This window comes from Pelodiscus sinensis, chromosome 7 (genome assembly GCF_052426305.1).
Source record: "Pelodiscus sinensis isolate ZL-2025 chromosome 7, ASM5242630v1, whole genome shotgun sequence".
Lineage (NCBI taxonomy): Eukaryota > Metazoa > Chordata > Testudines > Trionychidae > Pelodiscus > Pelodiscus sinensis.
The window spans coordinates 2,618,528-2,639,839 of record NC_143058.1 but is presented as its reverse complement, the minus strand read 5'-3'; the positions used below and the strand labels follow the sequence as shown (position 1 = coordinate 2,639,839).

General features: G+C 65.7%; 1 protein-coding gene across 2 annotated transcripts in view; it reads left to right on the top strand.

Annotated features, from left to right (window-relative positions):
- CTDSP1 (CTD small phosphatase 1) overlaps positions 1–20,843 on the top strand; it is a 32,910-nt gene extending 12,067 nt beyond the window's left edge. For both annotated transcript variants that reach the window (XM_075932983.2, XM_075932984.2), the window contains exons 2-7: positions 7,611–7,759; positions 9,796–9,897; positions 12,635–12,691; positions 13,973–14,065; positions 15,738–15,923; positions 17,120–20,843. In XM_075932983.2, coding sequence (XP_075789098.1) covers positions 7,611–7,759; positions 9,796–9,897; positions 12,635–12,691; positions 13,973–14,065; positions 15,738–15,923; positions 17,120–17,248 — 716 coding nt within the window. In that variant the 3' untranslated portion in view covers positions 17,249–20,843. The remainder of the gene's footprint in view (positions 1–7,610; positions 7,760–9,795; positions 9,898–12,634; positions 12,692–13,972; positions 14,066–15,737; positions 15,924–17,119) is intronic.
- Positions 20,844–21,312: the final 469 nt, after the last annotated feature.

Here is a 21,312-nt window from a genome sequence, read left to right as displayed (position 1 = left end):
TGGCCATGGCTCCTGGCCCTGCTGGTTGCAGGGGGGGTCGGGGGGAGCAGGCCAGGCCTGGCCGCTCTCCGGAGCGGGGCCCAAGGTCGGAAGCAGCAGGAAACCAACCCAAGGCTGCCGTTGTGGGTCCTGCGCGGCAGCGGCCCTGGGGGAGGGGTGGGGGCTGTTCTGGGCTCTTCCTGCACCCAGGTTGGGGGGAGGCGTTCAGCGCCTGTCAGGACGGACTGATCCCAAGCCAGGGGAGGGCGGCCCATGGAGCCTGGCTGCCGGCTGGGGGTGAAGCTGTTTGTGCCCTTTTAGTGGGGTGGGGGAGGGGACGGGCCTGGGGCTCTGCCCTGCTCCAGGGCTTTGGGCAGGGGGCTTGTGGGGGAGGGAGGCTCCCCCCTTGTGCTCAGCGCTGGCCCCAGTGCGCTGCTGGGGGCGCTGTGCGGCGGGGTGGGGGCTCTGCCCTCTTGGCTGTGGGATGCTGTGGGGCAGGGCGGGGGGGTCGCTGTGGCAGAAGATGGGGGTCTCTGCCCTCTGGGCTGGGGGGCACTGTGGGGCAGCGGGGCTCGGACACTGGTGCTGGGGGGCACTGTGGGGCAGGGCAGGGGGGCTCGGACACTGGTGCTGGGGGGCACTGTGGGGCAGGGCAGGGGGCTCGGACACTGGTGCTGGGGGGCACTGTGGGGCAGGGCAGGGGGGCTCTGCCCGCTGGGCTGGGGGGCACTGTGGGGCAGGGCAGGGGGCTCGGACACTGGTGCTGGGGGGCACTGTGGGGCAGGGCAGGGGGGCTCGGACACTGGTGCTGGGGGGCACTGTGGGGCAGGGCAGGGGGCTCGGACCGCTGGTGCTGGGGGGCACTGTGGGGCAGGGCAGGGGGCTCGGACACTGGTGCTGGGGGGCACTGTGGGGCAGGGCAGGAGGGCTCTGCCCGCTGGGCTGGGGAGCTCTCTTCTCCTGGCCTCCTGTCATGGGGATGGGGGCCATGCTCTGGCAGCTGCTGCCTTTCCCTTGCGATCTGCCCTCTGGGCCATGGGCCCAGGTCAGGCCTGACCCCAAGGCGGGCGGGGCCAGGCTGCCCCCTACATCCCACTGAGGCTCAGCCGGCTGCTGGCTCTCCATAGAACAAGAGAGCAGCCAGACCTGGTCAGCCCAAAGGCCCATCCAGCCCAGCGTCCTGTCTGCCCACAGTGGCCAGCGCCAGGTGCCCCAGAGGGAGGGAACCGAACAGGTAATGATCAAGCGTCTCTCTCCTGCCATCCATCTCCACCCTCTGACAAACAGAGGCCAGGGACCCCATTCCTTACCCAACCTGGCTAATAGCCTCCTCTGGCAAGGAGTTCCACAGGTTGACTGTGCGCTGTGCGAAGAAGAATTTTCTTTTATTTGTTTTAGACCTGCCGCTCATCAATTTCATTTGGTGGCCCCTAGTTCTTATATGATGGGAACAAGTAAATAACGTTTCCTTAGTCACTTTCTCCACACCGGTCACGATTTTATAGACCTCTGTCCTATCCCCCCTTAGACTCCTCTTCTCCAAGCTGAAAAATCCCAGTTTCTTTAATCTCTCCTCATATGGGACCCGTTCCAAACCCCTCATCGTTTTAGTTGCCCTCCCTTGGCTTCCCGTGCGTCCCTCCCCAGAGCTGGCTGCATTTTGATTTGGGGTCCTAGCATCCCGGCTGTGGCACTGGGCGGCTCTGCTGGAGAGGAAGGGCCAAGGCCGGGCCTGGGAACCTGCGGCTGGTTAATAAATTACTGCTTCCCCATTCCAGCCAGGGCTCCGCCCTGCCCCTGCCCTGGGCCCTGGGAACTGGTCTGGAACCGTCACAGGCCCCTGGGCAGCATTTCCTGCCTGTTCTGGCCCCTCCAGCCCCTGCAGCATCTGTTCTGGTGCCAGCCGGGCCAGGGTGGGGGTGGGAAACCTCCCGTGTCCCCCCCCCCGATAAGCAGGAACCCAAGGGCAGCTGTACCCCCCCTCCCCCAGCTGCCCAGTCTGCAATGCCCAGGCCTGTGCCAGGAGTCGCTAACAGACCCTGCCTGGTTGGACCAGTGCCTACCCCCGCACCCCCACGCACACACCTGCACACACAGTCTCTGAGCGTGACCCACAGGGGTGAGCTTGTGGGTGGCCTGGGAGGCCAGCTCCTTGGCAGGTCCCTGCCGGCCTCTCTAAATATTTGTGCCTTCCCTGTGCCGAGGAGACGCAGTCTCGCCCGCTCGTGCCAGCACTCACCAGGCCTGCCCCCTCTCCCCACCCCACCCCACCCCAACTGCTGCCGCTCGGCCGGGCCGGCCCCTCTCCCCGTCCTGCCCCCGGCTGCTGCCGCTCGGCCCGGCCAGCCCCTCTCCCCGTCCTGCCCCAACCTGCTGCCGCTCGGCCGGGCTGGCCCCTCTCCCCATCCTGCCCCCGGCTGCTGCCACTCGGCCGGGCTGGCCCCTCTCCCCGCCCCCGGCTGCTGCCACTCAGCCCGGCTGGCCCCTCTCCCCGTCCCGCCCCCGACTGCTGCCGCTCGGCCGGGCTGGCCCCTCTCCCCATCCTCCCCCGGCTGCTGCCACTCGGCCGGGCTGGCCCCTCTCCCCGTCCTGCCCCCGGCTGCTGCCGCTCGGCCGGGCTGGCCCCTCTCCCCGTCCTGCCCCCGGCTGCTGCCGCTCGGCCGGGCTGGCCCCTCTCCCCGTCCTGCCCCCGGCTGCTGCCGCTCGGCCGGGCTGGCCCCTCTCCCCGTCCTGCCCCCGGCTGCTGCCGCTCGGCCGGGCTGGCCCCTCTCCCCGTCCTGCCCCCGGCTGCTGCCGCTCGGCCGGGCTGGCCCCTCTCCCCGTCCTGCCCCCGGCTGCTGCCGCTCGGCCGGGCTGGCCCCTCTCCCCGTCCTGCCCCCGGCTGCTGCTGCTCGGCCGGGCTGGCTGGGTGCAGCAGCTGAACTTTGACCTGAGTGGCCAGCTGGGGAGGCCAGGGCTGCAGGGATGTCACGCAGCAGCTGCCCACCCCCATCCCATCCCCTCCCTCCTGGTGCAGTGACCCCCCCCCGCCCAGTTGGCACCGTTCATGCTGAGCCAGATCCTTGTGCCAACGCCTGGCAGGGCAAGAAACTCCTCTGGTGGGGGGGGGGCATGCACCACCCAGCAGCCCCACCAGAGCCTTTCCGCGGGGGCACTGGGTGAGGGCAGGGCCTGGGCTGGGCTGCTAGAGAAGGGAAGGAGATGCCAGGGTGATTGGCAGCCATGGCACAGCTGGGGGGACCTCACCCCTCTCCCCCTCCCCTGGCCACATGCTCCCTGCAGCTGCCAGGGGTAGGGACTGGCTGGCATCTCCGGGGCATGGTTGCGGTGGGGAGATGGGGGGCACCCTCGGGTGGGATGGAGCCCCCTTCCATAGGGCCCGGTCCAAGCACGAGGAGCAGCCAGGCCCTGGGCACGCATCAGGCAAGGCCGTGCCCCTGGACAGATCCCCAAGGCCAGATTTGAGGCCCGCAAGCCCAGGGGTGAAGGTGCCTGGGACAAGCCTGGCTGGGCGGCTGGCCCGTCGTCCCCAGCTGGCTGCAGGGCAGTGGAAGGGGGCGGGAGGCAGGGGCCAGCAGCCCCCTGTGCCTAGCACAGCCCAAGCTGCTCTGCTCCCAGCCCCCGCTTGCCCACCTGGCGCCTGCTGTGTGTGCGGCCTGCGGGGGGTCCCTTTTCTGACCCCTAGGGGACCCTGTGCCAGGGAACTGAATGAAGTGGTGACATGGAGCATCAAGGCTGGACCTCTATGTACACGTGTGTGTGCGTGTGTGTGTGTGCGTGTGTGTGTACATGCACCAGCAAGAAGTCCCATAAGCAACCCCCCTAGACATTCCAGTTTCTCCTGTGCCACCACCCTCCTTGCACTGATGAGAGGCTATGAAAACCAAATCTTAGCAGGTTCTTCCGATCCCAAAGGACCAGCCGCTTTCCTAGTGTGTGCCTCGTACCCAAAAGAGCACGCTGGGCCAATCCTCTAGAATCTCAAATGGAAAGGAAGTTGGGTACGACTACACTTGCCCCCTAGTTCGAACTAGGGATGCAAATGTAGGCGACCGAAATTGCTTATGAAGCGGGATTTAAATATCCTGCGCTTCATTAGCATAATCTCGCCCGCACGCTATTCCGATTGGCAGCTGATTCGAACCAGGAAGTGGCTCCAGGCCGCGGTAGTTCAAATCACACCCCTTGGTTCGAACTAATGTTACTCAAAAAATGAGGAGTCTGAAAAGTCATCCGGCTTTCCGGGCTCCGGTCACGGCCAAGATGCTCCTGAAGTGGTGAGCTGGAGTGAAGACAAATGGAGGAACCTCCAGGGCCCTCTATCCCCTTGCCCACGTGGAGGGCGTCCCATTGCCCACGCAGAAGGCACCTCCCCAGATGGAGTGTGTCACATGAGCAAGTCACCTGTCGGTGTCTGGTGTTAGGCAAACCGCCATGGCGTACCTGCTGCTCTGCAGGTTCGCAGCAAAGTCCCTCAGCTGTGGATTGGCCCCACTTAAGGTGCATTGTCAGTCAAGTGCTGCTAGTCACTGGACTAGCCGCCTTTCCACAGTAGGTGGGTGATGCCTGTTGGTGTCTCCAGAAGCAAATCCCTGGAATACCAGCCCAGAACCAATCCCCCTAACATCACATACAAAATCCCTACAGGCACGGGGATGGTATCAACAGAACCAGCAAAGCATCCGTTTTCAGTAGACCCCTCACATGGCCACTTTGCACAACATGTGTGGCTCTGGGTTACTACCGGTTCGAATCCCGCATTAGAACCAGGGCGTAACTGGAATGGGTCATGAAGCCACGTTTGGGTAGAACAGGCGTCAGCAGTGTGAGGGTCGTCGTGCAGCTAACAGTCCGGTTGAATCCTTTTACAAAGCCAAGGTCCAACTTGGTGAGACCGACGGTGGATCGGACCTGCTTTTGCAGCCTGCTTCCCATGTGTCCTAGGAGATCTTGCCAAGCATGAAAGAAAATAGTTCATTTTTCCATACAAGCTCTGGCGAATGTTTGGAATCCAAATAGCATCCAGTTAACATAGGTATTTGTGTTTGTCCTAGTGTGGGAATCTTGGCATTTAGCCATGACAGCAACAGGGGCATGTGCCTCAGTTTCCCTTTACCTACAGCACATTAGACTAGTTCCAGGCACCGACTGTGAAAGATCCATCTCGCAAGGCCTTTTAACACTGGGCACGTCCACATTGAGGGCAAAAGTCGAATTAAACTACGCAACTTCAGCTGCATTAATTGCGTAGCTGAAGTCAGAGTAGCTTAATTGGGCGTTTGGCGCTGTCTCCACAGCAGGAAGTGGGAGGAAGAGCACTCTTCCTTTGACTCCCCTTACTCCTCAGGAAATGAGGGTTGCAGGAGTCAGAGTAGGAAGCCCAGTTGTTTCGCAGTAACTGGCTTGCTGTCCTTCCATCACCTGCCTCTGCTTTCACATGCAATCCAGTGCCAAGCGCCCCCGGAGGTCCACAGTGCCTAGAGAGAGTTGACCTGCCATCTGTGTTCCGGGGAGATGCACTGCACCGCTGTTCTGCTCTGCCCACTGAGCCACACTGCCCTTCCTCAGAGCCTGAGACGCACCCCAGCCCCTCCCAGAATCGGACCAACCCCTGTCACTGGAGTGTCCCAGGGTTGTCCCCGTTCTCTCGCCGTTTCAACGTTGTCTGAAACAACTCTCAGTCCCTCTGAAAGCGCCTCTCCACGTCCCCGCTGGCTCTTCCTGCACCCGGCAGGAAAGAAAACCCCTTGCTGGGTCAGGCCCTAGATATAACCCCCATCTCCCCACTGCCAAGGCAGGGAGAACCAGGCAGCTGTGGGGCTGAAGGGAGCCTGTGCCAAGGGGTTCACCAGCCCTGCCGCTCTCCCCTGCCGGTTGCCACCTGGCTGGCCGGAGCGCTGCGTCCGGTAAACGGATCAGAAGGATCTCGTTATCTCAGGCCGGATTAAGACGGGAGGGGAGGTGTTGGCTCAAGTGGATTATGCAGGGAGCAGGTTAATCCAAGCCGGGGTGGTGCAGAGCAGCCGGCAAGCACCAGGCGCCGCAGAGAGCTCTGCAGGGATCTGCCACCGGGAGAGCGAACGGGGGGCAGGGGCCCTGCGGGAGGCAGTGGGGGAGCTGAGGTTGATATTAGCGATGGAGAAGCTGCGGATCGGGTGTGAGGGGCAGGGGGATGGGGGGAGCCACAGCTGGGGGGCAGGGCTGGGCTGGCGGGGGCTGCGGGGGGGGGGGCAGTGAGGGGCACCGGCAGAGCTGTGGGGAACCGAGGGCTGGGATCACAGGGGTCCCAGCCTGGTGCCACTGCCTGTCCCACTCCACTCCCCATATCCGTCCCCGCTACCCGAGCCTGTTACCCTCCTGGCTGCACCTGCCTGGGGGTGGTGCCCATCCCTGGGGCATCTTGGTCCTGCCTCTCCTGGGCACCTGAGGGGCTGGGCCCCCACCACTTGGTTTGGAGAGGCTGCATCTGCCCCATACCAGGCATCGCCCCACAGCCAGGCTGTGTCCAGGGCCAGAGGGAGACGGGGGCAGGCCAGAGGAGCAGGGGCTGGGCAGTGGGGTGGGGCTGGAGAGGGGAGGACTGGACCCACACGGGAGAAACGTGGCAGCCCCAGGAGCGCTGCCGGCTGCTCCCTCCCAGCACCCGGCTGGGGGTCTGCAGGGCAGGGCAGCAGCCGCAGGCATGGGTGTCACAAGCGGGTGAAGGGGCAGAGCCGGGTGATGCATAAAGGGCCAATCCTTGCCCTCCTTCACACCAGAGTCCTGCCCCCTTCTCTAACCACTAGCCCTCGCTCCCCTCCCCCAGAGCCGGGGAGGGAGTCCTGGCCCCAGCCGTGCTGGAGGGGGACCGGCTGGGCGACCGAGGGGCTACTGAGCGATGGGAGCCGAGCCCTTGCAGCTGATGGGGTGGAGAGAGGGCCGCTCCCCCACAAAGCATCTGACGAAGTGGGTCTTTGCCCACGAAAGCTTATGCTCCTACACTTCAGTTAGTCTATAAGGTGCCACAGGACTCCTCGTCGCTCCCCCACAAAGGCGTCCCCACGGGCCACCAGCATCCGGCATCCTGTAGCCCCAGGGCTGCATGTGGCCGGGTTGCCAGCAGTGTCCCGCTAAGCTTTCCAAGCGGGAGCCGTGTCTTGTGCACCCGTACGGAGGCGCTGGGCCCTGGCCCGGATGCGCCACCGCGGCGCCCACCAGGCGCGAACAACCGTACATGGAACAACAGTACATGCACCGTTTCCAGTGCCATGGAAGGCAACATACGAACACCCAGACTTGCGCCTGCATCCACAGGCTCTCCAACCCGGCACCCTGTCCTGTGCCCCGTTGCCCCTAACTTCTGCACAGCGCCCCCTTCTTCCCACCCCCGCGCTGTCCTCCCGGCCCCCTCCAGGCTGAGCCGGGTGCACCCGGACAGCGACCCGGGCAAACGTCCCACGGCACCTCTGATCCCTCCCGGGTGCCCCGTGCTGAGGTCAGCAGGCACGGGGCAGCCCCCTGCCACCCTGGCTCAGCCCCTCAGCTCCCCACCCCCCATCCAGCGCGGGAGCATGCTGCAGGCAGGCTGGGCACCGGGGGGGTGTCCGAGGGGGGTACCCTGTGGATTAACCCCGTCCCTGCCTTGCCCCCAGGTGCTCACAGCCCGTCGCCGTCCAAGAAGCCCCGGAACCGCAGCATCTTCCAGTCCCTCTTCTGCTGCCTCTGCCATGACGACTCGGACCCCATCCCGGTCAACAACAATGCGCCACTGCTGGTGGAGGAAAACGGCGTCGTGCCCAAGGTAGAGGGGTGCTGGGGGTGGGGGCGAGTCCATGGGCACTGACTGGCCCCTGCTTCCCTGGGATGAGCCCCCCACAGGCCCACCCAGCTCCGTATCTCCCCGGCCTGACCTCAGGGAGTCCCCCTTATCCTGGCCCTCCCCCCGCCCTGGGCCAGGCCTCCTGCTGACCAGCTGAGCTATGAATGGGGGTTTTCCACAAACACAGAGATCCCCAAGGGCTCTGCTTGGAGCAGTTTCCCTTGTGCCCTCCACCCCCATGCCCACCAGTGGCACAACGCCCCATGGGCAGGGGCAGCCGCTGCTGGGACTGCCAGGGGTGCTGCCCGTGGGACGTCCTGGGGGGCCAAGCAGTCCGTCGGGTAATTGCAGATGAGCTGGTGCTGCTGAGCCAGCCCTTTTCCTCCCTCCCCCCACCCCCAAAGCTCATAGGCCATCCCCACCCAGGGAGATGCTGGGGCCAGCCGTACTGGTCTAGCTGGGGCAGACAGGGAGCAGTGATCCTGTATCCCAGTGAAATTGGAGGGGGGGCAGAATTGAGCCACCCAGGGGAAACTGAGGCGGAGCCCTGGGGTCAGAGGATGGGCATTTTGCACCGCCGGTGGAAAACTAACTCCTCAGCATAGTCCCCACCAGGCAAGAGCGCCCCCTATGGACTTCCCTCGGCTCCCTGCAGCACAGCGCCCCCTAGTGCCAATCTGGGCCAATGGAGCCAGCAGGGGGAGAGCGCCACCTATGGACTTCCTTCGGCTCCCTGAAGCACAGCGCCCCCTAGTGCCATGCTGGGCCAATGGAGCCAGCAGGGGGAGAGCGCCCCCTATGGACTTCCCTCGGCGCCCTGCAGCACAGCGCCCCCTAGTGCCAATCTGGGCCAATGGGGCCAGCAGGGGGAGAGCGCCCCCTATGGACTTCCCTTGACTCCCTGCAGCACAGCGCCCCCTAGTGCCATGCTGGGCCAATGGAGCCAGCAGGGGGAGAGCGCCCCCTATGGACTTCCCTCGGCTCCCTGAAGCACAGCGCCCCCTAGTGCCAATCTGGGCCAATGGAGCCAGCAGGGGGAGAGCGCCCCCTATGGACTTCCCTTGACTCCCTGCAGCACAGTGCCCCCTAGTGCCAATCTGGGCCAATGGGGCCAGCAGGGGGAGAGCGCCCCCTATGGACTTCCCTTGGCTCCCTGCAGCACAGCGCCCCCTAGTGCCATGCTCAGGGCCAGCCCTGGGTGTGAGGGGAGAGCGCCCCCTGCTGGCGAGCAGTTGCTGGGCCTGGCTTTCCAAGCAGCACTAGCGCCTCCTGCAGTCATGAGCCGTGTTCTCCTGGTCTCCGGGGCTCATTGGGCCGGACCGCAGTGCCCGGAGCTGGCAGGACCGTAGGCCGGTCCCCACGGCCCCTGCAACCCCCGACTCTGCTCTCAGCCCACGAGCCCTGGCCGTGGCTTTCGCCTTTCCCTGCCAGGCCAGATTCCGGGCTGTGGCGGGTCTGGCAGCTGAAGGCAGCTGGTGCCCTCTGGTGTCCGGCGGCGTCATTGCGCCTTCCCTGGGCTGAGCCAGTTCTTCCCAGACGGGTGCATCCGGGGGCTGCCGGGGTCTCGGGCACAGGGCCGCCCCTGGGTCAGGCCAGCAGCAGGGCGAGGTAGCGCCGGGTAGTGCCTGGGGGGCCAGTCACACACACGAGGCAGCAGTCAGAGACTGGCACTGCTGATGGGCCCCCGATGCAACCACCTCTGGGGAGCAGCGTGGCGGCTGGGGGCAGCGCACAGCAACCCCCGCCTGCAGGTCAGAAAGGGCCAAGGGGGGCCAAGGCCGAGCGCTTCATAGGCCTGGGCCCAGGCCCAGACTGAACTGCCCAAGCCAAGTCACCCGTTCCCTGCCGCTGGGAGGTTTAGGCCAGGAAGGGAGGGATCCGGGGGGCGTGGGCTGAGAAAGGCTGGGCTCTGCCCAGGCAGCCCTGCTCCGCTGGCTGGGATGTGGGGCCCCAGGCGCATGGGGCCTGCTGCCAGCAGACGCTCCAATGCCCTCGCCCCGGACTTGTCGCCCTCCCAGGCCTCCGTCAGGTACCTCCTGCCCGAGATCAAACCCCAGGATGCCAGCAAGCTGTGCGTGGTCATTGACCTGGACGAGACGCTGGTGCACAGCTCCTTCAAGGTCGGTCCGTCCCTGGGGGTGCCCCGTCCCCCTCCCCCTCCCCGCCCGGCCAGTCCTGTGCGCCACCCCTTGTCCGGCCAGCCCCTGTGCACCACCCCTTGTCCGGCCAGCCCCTGTGGGCCACCCCTTGTCCGGCCAGCCCCTGTGCGCCACCCCTTGTCCGGCCAGCCCCTGTGGGCCACCCCTTGTCCGGCCAGCCCCTGTGGGCCACCCCTTGTCCGGCCAGCCCCTGTGCGCCACCCCTTGTCCGGCCAGCCCCTGTGGGCCACCCCTTGTCCGGCCAGCCCCTGTGGGCCACCCCTTGTCCGGCCAGCCCCTGTGCGCCACCCCTTGTCCGGCCAGCCCCTGTGGGCCACCCCTTGTCCAGCCAGCCCCTGTGCGCCACCCCTTGTCCAGCCAGCCCCTGTGCGCCACCCCTTGTCCGGCCAGCCCCTGTGGGCCACCCCTTGTCCGGCCAGCCCCTGTGAGCCACCCCTTGTCCAGCCAGCCCCTGTGGGCCACCCCTTGTCCGGCCAGCCCCTGTGCGCCACCCCTTGTCCAGCCAGCCCCTGTGCGCCACCCCTTGTCCAGCCAGCCCCTGTGCGCCACCCCTTGTCCGGCCAGCCCCTGTGGGCCACCCCTTGTCCAGCCAGCCCCTGTGCGCCACCCCTTGTCCGGCCAGCCCCTGTGGGCCACCCCTTGTCCAGCCAGCCCCTGTGCGCCACCCTTTGTCCGGCCAGCCCCTGTGCGCCACCCCTTGTCCAGCCAGCCCCTGTGCGCCACCCCTTGTCCGGCCAGCCCCTGTGGGCCACCCCTTGTCCAGCCAGCCCCTGTGGGCCACCCCTTGTCCAGCCAGCCCCTGTGGGCCACCCCTTGTCCAGCCAGCCCCTGTGGGCCACCCCTTGTCCGGCCAGCCCCTGTGCGCCACCCCTTGTCCAGCCAGCCCCTGTGCGCCACCCCTTGTCCAGCCAGCCCCTGTGGGCCACCCCTTGTCCGGCCAGCCCCTGTGCGCCACCCCTTGTCCGGCCAGCCCCTGTGGGCCACCCCTTGTCCGGCCAGCCCCCGTGGGCCACCCCTTGTCCAGCCAGCCCCCGTGAGCCACCCCTTGTCCGGCCAGCCCCTGTGGGCCACCCCTTGTCCGGCCAGCCCCTGTGGGCCACCCCTTGTCCGGCCAGCCCCTGTGGGCCACCCCTTGTCCGGCCAGCCCCTGTGCGCCACCCCTTGTCCGGCCAGCCCCTGTGCGCCACCCCTTGTCCGGCCAGCCCCTGTGAGCCACCCCTTGCCCAGCCAGCCCCTGTGCGCCACCCCTTCTCCGGCCAGCCCTGTACGCCACCCCTTGTCCGGCCAGCCCCCGTGGGCCACCCCTTGTCCGGCCAGCCCCCGTGGGCCACCCCTTGTCCGGCCAGCCCCTGTGGGCCACCCCTTGTCCGGCCAGCCCCTGTGGGCCACCCCTTGCCCGGCCAGCCCCTGTGGGCCACCCCTTGTCCAGCCAGCCCCTGTGGGCCACCCCTTGTCCAGCCAGCCCCTGTGGGCCACCCCTTGTCCGGCCAGCCCCTGTGGGCCACCCCTTGTCCAGCCAGCCCCTGTGCGCCACCCCTTGTCCGGCCAGCCCCTGTGGGCCACCCCTTGTCCGGCCAGCCCCTGTGGGCCACCCCTTGTCCGGCCAGCCCCTGTGAGCCACCCCTTGTCCAGCCAGCCCCTGTGCGCCACCCCTTGTCCAGCCAGCCCCCGTGGGCCACCCCTTGTCCAGCCAGCCCCTGTGCGCCACCCCTTGTCCGACCAGCCCCTGTGCGCCACCCCTTGTCCGGCCAGCCCCTGTGGGCCACCCCTTGTCCGGCCAGCCCCTGTGGGCCACCCCTTGTCCAGCCAGCCCCTGTGAGCCACCCCTTGTCCGGCCAGCCCCTGTGCGCCACCCCTTGTCCAGCCAGCCCCTGTGCGCCACCCCTTGTCCGGCCAGCCCTGTGGGCCACCCCTTGTCCGGCCAGCCCCTGTGGGCCACCCCTTGCCTGGCCAGCCCCTGTGGGCCACCCCTTGTCCGGCCAGCCCCTGTGGGCCACCCCTTGTCCGGCCAGCCCCTGTGCGCCACCCCTTGTCCGGCCAGCCCCTGTGGGCCACCCATTGTCCGGCCAGCCCCTGTGCGCCACCCCTTGTCCAGCCAGCCCCTGTGGGCCACCCCTTGTCCGGCCAGCCCCTGTGGGCCACCCCTTGTCCAGCCAGCCCCTGTGAGCCACCCCTTGTCCGGCCAGCCCCTGTGCGCCACCCCTTGTCCGGCCAGCCCCTGTGGGCCACCCCTTGTCCGGCCAGCCCCTGTGCGCCACCCCTTGTCCAGCCAGCCCCTGTGGGCCACCCCTTGTCCGGCCAGCCCCTGTGGGCCACCCCTTGTCCGGCCAGCCCCTGTGCGCCACCCCTTGTCCGGCCAGCCCCTGTGGGCCACCCCTTGTCCGGCCAGCCCCTGTGCGCCACCCCTTGTCCGGCCAGCCCCTGTGGGCCACCCCTTGTCCGGCCAGCCCCTGTGCGCCACCCCTTGTCCGGCCAGCCCCTGTGGGCCACCCCTTGTCCGGCCAGCCCCTGTGAGCCACCCCTTGTCCAGCCAGCCCCTGTGGGCCACCCCCTTCCAGGCCATGTGGCCACAGGAACGGGCCAGAATGAGGGGATGGCTGGGGGGGTTCCCTGGGGGTGGGGCAGGAGGAGTCTGGGGTTTCCTGGGAGCAGTGGGGGTGCCTGCCCCCTCCCCCACTGACTCCTGTGCCCTCTGCAGCCAGTGAACAATGCCGACTTCATCATTCCTGTGGAGATTGACGGCATCATGCACCAGGTAAGGGGGGCGCCCATCCCCCCCTGGGACCACCAGGCGCCCATCCCCCCTGGGACCACCAGGCACCCATCCCCCCCTGGGACCACCAGGCGCCCATCCCCCCTGGGACCACCAGGCACCCATCCCCCCCTGGGACCACCAGGCACCCATCCCCCCCTGGGACCACCAGGCGCCCATCCCCCCTGGGACCACCAGGCACCCAGCCCCCCCTGGGACCACCAGGCACCCAGCCCCCCTGGGACCACCGGGCACCCATCCCCCCCTGGGACCACCAGGCGCCCATCCCCCCTGGGACCACCAGGCACCCAGCCCCCCTGGGACCACCAGGCGCCCATCCCCCCCTGGGACCACCAGGCGCCCAGCCCCCCCTGGGACCACCAGGCACCCAGCCCCCCCTGGGACCACCAGGCGCCCATCCCCCCTGGGACCACCAGGCGCCCATCCCCCCCTGGGACCACCAGGCACCCAGCCCCCCTGGGACCACCAGGCGCCCATCCCCCCTGGGACCACCAGGCGCCCATCCCCCCCTGGGACCACCAGGCACCCAGCCCCCCTGGGACCACCAGGCGCCCATCCCCCCCTGGGACCACCAGGCACCCATCCCCCCCTGGGACCACCAGGCACCCAGCCCCCCTGGGACCACCAGGCACCCAGCCCCTGCTGGGCCCTGAGGGGCAGCCCCTTGGCATTGCAGCCAGCACCCTCTCCCCTCCACCCCCGTGGATGCCCAGCCAAGGAAGGGGGAGATCTTGGGCTCCGGGCCCTGGGGAGCCGGTGGGGGGCAGGGATCTTGCAGCTGTGCCTGAGGTGCGGCCTGGCTCTTCAGAGAGTTGCCCCCCACAGCTGCCTTTGCTGGGGCGTGGGGCTGGCGGGTTTCCTGCGGGGTTGGGGGGCTGCGTTTCCCACCGCCTGGCCCAGTTCTCAGGCAGGAGCCTGCCCCGCACGGAGGCCGGCGCCGGGTTCAAGTAATCCAGGATAGGCTGTGGTCTGTGCAGTCGGCCTGTTCTCGATTACTTGGGGCCGGAGCCGGCCGGCTGCTTCGGGGGAGACGCCGGAGAGACGCCGCGGGCCCCACTGCTGCCCCCCACCCCAAGCCCGGCCCCGGTTCTTCCCAGCGCTGGCGCAGAGATGGCTACGGGGCGCTGGGCTGCCCCCTGGCTCGGTGGGAGGTTCCTTTCCCTAGCCTGGTGGGTTGGGAGTCCCGTGGGTCGGGGGGGCCCATCTCGCTGGGCACTGCCTGCCTCCGGCCCCGCCAGCCGGCTCACGCTGCCCCTCCCCCAGGTGTACGTGCTGAAGCGGCCGCACGTGGACGAGTTCTTGCGGCGCATGGGCGAGCTCTTCGAGTGCGTGCTCTTCACCGCCAGCCTGGCCAAGGTGAGCCCCTCGGCACCAGCTCCTCCCGCCTGGGGAAACTGAGGCACCGAGAGACAGGGCTCACCCATGGTCACCTGCCCCCCTGCTCTGCTCTGAATCAGCAGCCCCAGATAGGATCCAGAAGTCCCACTTCCCAGCCTCCCCCCACATCCCCTAAGCTCTAACCACTATGCCCCGCCCCCACTGCCCTCCCAGAGCCAGGCTAGGATCCTGGAGTCCCACTCCCCCCCCAACCACTAGTCCCCACTGCCCTCCCAGAACTGGGCTAGGATCCTGGAGTCCCATTCCTCCCCACAACCACTAGTCCCCACTGCCCTCCCAGAGCCAGGCTAGGATCCTGGAGTCCCACTCCCCCCCACAACCACTAGTCCCCACTGCCCTCCCAGAACTGGGCTAGGATCCTGGAGTCCCACTCCCCCCCCCCCCCCACAACCACTAGTCCCCACTGCCCTCCCAGAACTGGGCTAGGATCCTGGAGTCCCATTCCTCCCCACAACCACTAGTCCCCACTGCCCTCCCAGAACTGGGCTAGGATCCTGGAGTCCCACTCCCCCCCACAACCACTAGTCCCCACTGCCCTCCCAGAACTGGGCTAGGATCCTGGAGTCCCACTCCCCCCCCAACCACTAGTCCCCACTGCCCTCCCAGAACTGGGCTAGGATCCTGGAGTCCCACTCCCCCCCCAACCACTAGTCCCCACTGCCCTCCCAGAACTGGGCTAGGATCCTGGAGTCCCACTCCCCCCCCAACCACTAGTCCCCACTGCCCTCCCAGAACTGGGCTAGGATCCTGGAGTCCCACTCCCCCCCCAACCACTAGTCCCCACTGCCCTCCCAGAGCCAGGCTAGGATCCTGGAGTCCCACTCCTCCCCACAACCACTAGTCCCCACTGCCCTCCCAGAACTGGGCTAGGATCCTGGAGTCCCACTCCCCCCCCCAACCACTAGTCCCCACTGCCCTCCCAGAGCCAGGCTAGGATCCTGGAGTCCCACTCCCCCCCCCCAACCACTAGTCCCCACTGCCCTCCCAGAACTGGGCTAGGATCCTGGAGTCCCACTCCCCTCCCCCCCAACCACTAGTCCCCACTGCCCTCCCAGAGCCAGGCTAGGATCCTGGAGTCCCACTCCCCCCCCCAACCACTAGTCCCCACTGCCCTCCCAGAGCCAGGCTAGGATCCTGGAGTCCCACTCCCCCCCCCCCCCCAACCACTAGTCCCCACTGCCCTCCCAGAGCCAGGCTAGGATCCTGGAGTTCCACTCCCCCCCCAACCACTAGTCCCCACTGCCCTCCCAGAACTGGGCTAGATCCCAGGCATCTCATCTCCTGCTCTAATCACTAGGCAATACTCCTCCTCCCGTCTAGCCCCTCCTTGTGCTCCTCCTTGGGGACGGGGGTGCCTAGAACCCTGAACAATGCTGTGAGGCTGCTGCTGTCGGAGGAGGCACCCCCATGTCCCTGGAGAGGGGGACCCCAAGTGCTCTGAGGGGCCGAGATGTGTCCCAGAGGGGGATCCCCCAGAGCTCCCGGGGCTGGGATGTGCCCCTGGGGAGGGGACCCCCATGCTCTCAAGGGCCGGCAGGGGGACCCCAAGTGTTAGCGGCCAGAGGGGCCAGGGTTCAGCCCCTCTCCTGTTCCCTTTGGCCGAGCCTGACCCTGTGCCCCGGCCCCCTAGTACGCGGATCCCGTGGCCGACCTGCTGGACAAATGGGGAGCGTTCCGCGCCCGCCTCTTCCGCGAGTCCTGCGTCTTCCACCGCGGCAACTACGTCAAGGACCTGAGCCGCCTGGGCCGGGACCTGAACCGCATCATCATTGTGGACAACTCGCCCGCCTCCTACATCTTCCACCCGGACAACGCGGTAGGTGGCCGGTGGGCGGCGCGACGGCTCCGCGGCCTCGGGGCTTTGACTGGCTCCGAGTCTCCAGAGGCCTGGGGCAGGCGCGACGCCGGTCACACGTGCCACGAGTCTGTGAGGTCTCAGCCCAGGGATGACTGCTCCATAGTCACCAGCGTGGCGGGTTGTTCGGGTCACTCGGTTCACGTTGTCCCGGGGCTGCGGGCGGGGAGGGAGGGGCACCGGCAGCTGTGTGTAGGGGGGGGAGCCCAGGGCTGGGCTGGCAGGGGCTGCGGGTTGGGAGGGAGGGGCACCGGCAGGGCTGTGTCTCTGGCAGGGAGTCCAGGGCCAGCCCAGCAGCGACCATTGCCCCCTGCTGGACTGAGTTGGCTCTGCTCAGCTGCATGTCATACACCCCGTATGGCTCGTAGCAAAGGGGGAGTCTCCCTTTGCTCAAGTACATGCAGGGTGGCTCTGGGGGCAGTAGCGAGAACCAGGTGGCTCCCATGTAGCCAGGCTACGTTGCTGCAGTGAGATCCCGGTCGCTGCTGCTTTCTGAGAGCCGGCGTCTGTCCATGGGGAGGAAGAAGGAGCCACAATCGTCCGGGGCTTTTGGCACTGGGCCCCTGGCCAGCTGGCCTTCCGTCTCCCCTTGTCGCTGCTGAGACGGGGCAGGGGTAGATGGCTAGTTGCTCGGGGCAGCTCCTGCCCAGCCGGCCCGGCGAATCCAGGCTGCACGGAGGCTTTGTTCACTGGCCCGGCGCCGCAGCCACCTTGGGCTTGGGACGTGGCAGCTGTTTCTGCCGGGATCCCTCCCGCAGGGCTGAGCTGCAGCTGGCGCTGGGGTGGGGCCGGCAGCCACTTAGGACAGGAAGGGACAGTGACTCCTGCCTCTGATGGACGCAGCAGGGCAGTCTGGGATCCAACTGGGCACTGGCTTAGCGCCCCCAGGCCCAGACTGGCCGGCTCGCTGGGGTGCATGTCAAGGGGCACTGGGGGAGGAACGCTGGTGCAGGGCTGACAGTGCTGCGGAGGGGGGCGCCAGCTGACAGCACGGGCGCTCGGTATGCCATGGAGGGGGGCGGCAGGGCCCGGCACACCGGGGAGGGGAGCGGCGGGGGCCCGGCATGTCGGGGAGGAGGACAGCGGGGGCCCGGCACTCCAGGGAGGGGGACGCCGGCTGACAACGCAGGGCCCGGCTAACCCCCGTCTCCCCGCAGGTGCCGGTGGCGTCGTGGTTCGACAACATGGCCGACACGGAGCTGCTGGACCTGCTGCCGTTCTTTGAGAGACTCAGCAAAGTGGACGACGTTTACACAGTGCTCAAGCAGCACCGGACTAGCAGCTAGTGACCGGGGCCGAGGGAGGGGCCGGGCCAGATGCCAGCCTGGCGGGATCCCCCACCCTCCCGCTGCCGGCCGCCCCGCTCGTCTCCCCGCCAGCCCCAGCGCGGGCCTGCAGCTTCTCGGGACGCGGTGCGGAGCCGTGGCAGGTGGCTGAGGGACCGGGCCGGCGCCCAGTGCTGGGCTCACACCCGCCGGACACAGTGGAAGTGCCTGGCTGCAACGCTCGAAACCAGCCACCCCCCTGGACCGGTGCCGGCGTGTAACGGTTCTTTCCCTGTCCGCCGGGGGCCACGCAACGGTGGCCTGGGCCCCTCCGACTGGGCTGGGCAGGCTCAGGACCACGGCCCAGCCTGTGTCACTTGCCAGCGAGGTGGGAGAGGTGGGTGGGCTGGGTCCCAGGAACCCGGTCGGGCAGAGGCCCCGTCCCCCCCGGAGCAGGGTGCAAAGTTCCCACCTGCTTTGCCCAGAGGGGAGCAGGTCCCCAGGCTGTGGGCAAAGGGAATCTGAGTCCTGGATCCCGTTCCACAAGGCCCTGGGCGCCTCTTACCCACTGGTGGGGTGCGGGCCCCATTCCAGGGGGTCAGCAGGGCCGTGGCAAGTGCTGGGGCCAGTGGGATGTTGGTGGTGTGAAGGTGGGGGGCGGTGAGCCGGGGGGCGGGGGCAGCCCAGGCTCCCCTAGTGGGGCTGAGAGAGGAAGAATTTGGACAGTGACAGTGGAGAGGAAGGAGCCCGGAGGGAAACAGAGAGTCTGTGGGCTAGAGGCGGGGCTAGTGGCGGGGAGGCGGGGCTAGTGGCAGGGAGGCGGGGCTAGTGGCGGGGAGGCGGGGCTAGTGGCAGGGCTGCAGATGGTCTGAGCTGAGAGGAGTTAGAGTAGCCCAGAGGTCTGGGGGAGAGGAGCAGGTTGGCCCACCAGGGTCCAGGCCCAAGGCGATGGTGATGGGCACTAAGATGAGATTTCCTGGGCAGCTGTTAACCCTTCCCCTGCTGGTTATATGGGGGGTGCCCGCCCCAAAAAACGGTTCTTGTTTCCTCAGGGCCTCGCAGGGAAGTGGCTTTCTAGGTGCCTTGGGGATGGGAAGCAGCGGCTCTTGGTTTATGCAAATCTCACCTTTCCCTGCAGAGAAACTGTCATTGGCAGCTGTCAGAAGCCATCAATGCTCCCCCATCTTGTGATTGGTTAGAACAGGAAGTGGGCTGGGCCGTTGGGTTGACTCCAACCTAGAGGGTCTCAGCTGGCCGTGGCCACCAGCAAATCTGTGCCAGGTGCTGGGCAAGTTGCCCCCGGGTGCCCTGACACCCGGGTACTGCTGCATTCCCAGCAGATGAGGCGGGAGGGTGCAGGAACTCTAGCAAAGAGCAACGCCACAAGCCTGTTTTAAAGAGACTCCACTGGCACCTGAAAGGATGGCCAAATCCCCTTAACTCTGCCCTTCTCCTGGGATCATGTCTGTGTCTTCTCTTTGGTGCCTTCAGCCCTCCCTGCCGCTTCCTAGGGGCTGGACGGGGTGGATTCCCCGGCCTCGGGGCTGGCTCCAGCTTCTGCCTTCTCACTGTGTCCAGAACCCTGACTGCCCCTGGCCCTCGGCCCGCCCGCCCGAGGAGCGTACTGTAGAGACGGTGCCTTGGGACTCCGTGTCCCATGTGGGGAGCCTGGGAGGGAGAGGGGCTGAGAAGTTGCACCCGCCAAGGGAGCCTTGGATTGGCTCACTGCTGCCTCAAGGCGGGGCTAGTGGCTTCTAGCCACGCCCCCTGAATTGGGGCGGTGGGTTGGTTGAATGGCAGCTGTTCTGATGGGGGTGGGGATCGTCCCCTCCCCCAGCCAAATTGCGCTGAGCCTTCCCCAAGCTTTGGAGCTTTCTTTGGGAGTAGGGGAGCCAGGTTTATTCCCCGTGAACCTACTGACCCCCCAGCCGGCTCTTCGCCGGAGACTCTGCCAGTCTGCCTTGCGCCCCGCCTCCCATCAGGCTCCCGCACCACTAGGGGGCGCTGTCCTGAGCCCCCCTCCTGTTGCCTTAACCAGTCTGTAGACGAGCCGTTCTCGGCCGTGCCTTGCCGCGGGGGCGTGTCGAGAGACGCGCCGCCCGGATCTTTCGCCTTACTTGGGAAATGTCCCTCAGGGAGCGGTCTGGGGGGGGGGTCATGAATTTTAACCAGGCACATTTAGCTAATATAAATATGTATCATGTGTATATATATTTGTAGGGGAGCAAAGGCCAAGCAGGAGTCGCCTGAGGATTTTTACAGACGCCGTTTTTCATGTTCGGGGAGATGGTTATTTTTCTGGTCTGGGTCACTCCTCCTGTAAAGGAGCCAGGAGGGAGGGGGGCGGGGGCGGGGGGTGTTGTCTGCTGGATGGTGTCTGGTTTGGATGCTTGCAGCCCTTCTCCAAATGCCTGCCCCCCCCGAGCCCCAGGCTGCCCCCAGGGCCCAGGCGCTAACAGCCTCCTTCTGGGCTGGGTTTTCAGAGGAGGTCTTAGCTCCTGCAAACTGGGCCCGCAGGCTGCTTTGCTCTGCGCTCTGGCCTGCCTTTGTTTGGTACCCCCAGGAGAAAAGTACTGGGGGAGGGGCAGTTTTATCCCTTCAGATCGGTTCTTTTCATATCTGTCTGTCTGTCTGTCTGTCTATCCCCAGACACCCCATCTATCTATCTATCTATCTATCTATCTATCTATCTATCTATCTATCTATCTATCTATCTATCTATCTATCTATCTATCTATCCCCATACACCCCGTCTATCTATCTATCTATCTATCTATCTATCTATCTATCTATCTATCTATCTATCCCCAGACACCCCCTCTATCTATCTATCTATCTATCTATCTATCTATCTATCTATCTATCTATCTATCTATCCCCATACACCCCGTCTATCTATCTATCTATCTATCTATCTATCTATCTATCTATCTATCTATCTATCTATCTATCTATCCCCATACACCCCCTCTATCTATCTATCTATCTATCTATCTCCAGACACCCCCTCTATCTATCTATCTATCTATCTATCTATCTATCTATCTATCTATCTATCTATCTATCTATCTATCTATCCCCATACACCCCCTCTATCTATCTATCTATCTATCTATCTATCTATCTATCTATCTATCTATCTATCCCCACACACCCCCTCTATCTATCTATCTATCTATCTATCTATCTATCTATCTATCTATCTATCTATCTATCTATCCCCATACACCCTATCTATCTATCTATCTATCTATCTATCTATCTATCTATCTATCTATCTATCTATCTATCTAATCCCCATACACCCTGTATCTATCTATCTATCCCCAGACACCCCCTCTATCTATCTATCTATCACGGCACCCCGGCTCTGGGGCCTTGGGCAGTTTTGTGTCATGGCCACTGCCAGGATGTGGTCAGTGACTCAGGGCTGGCATAAGGAGACAGGGCTGCGGGCCCAGGGCTGTTTGTATTTTCACTGTGTATGTGTCGGGTTAAGACAACCCAAGAGCTAATCGCAACTACGGGAGAGAAAAACCGATCAAAGTGCCTTTTGTGTGATTCAAACTGTAAAATAATCTGTAAAGGAAAAAATACAGTGAGAACCAACGATTCACCCACTGGGTCAGTGTGTGTCTGGGCGCTGCCCCCTGCTGGAGAGACCCGGGCCTTTGTGTTCTGCCCCCTGCTGGAGAGACCCAGGCCTGTGTGCGCTGCCCCCTGCTGGAGAGACCCAGGCCTGTGTGTGCTCTGCCCCCTGCTGGAGAGACCCAGGCCTGTGTGTGCTCTGCCCCCTGCTGGAGAGACCCAGGCCTGTGTGCGCTGCCCCCTGCTGGAGAGACCCAGGCCTGTGTGCGCTGCCCCCTGCTGGAGAGACCCAGGCCTGTGTGTGCTCTGCCCCCTGCTGGAGAGACCCAGGCCTGTGTGCGCTGCCCCCTGCTGGAGAGACCCGGGCCTGTGTGCGCTGCCCCCTGCTGGAGAGACCCAGGCCTGAGTGCGCTGCCCCCTGCTGGAGAGACCCAGGCCTGTGTGCGCTGCCCCCTGTTGGAGAGACCCAGGCCTTTGTGTTCTGCCCCCTGCTGGAG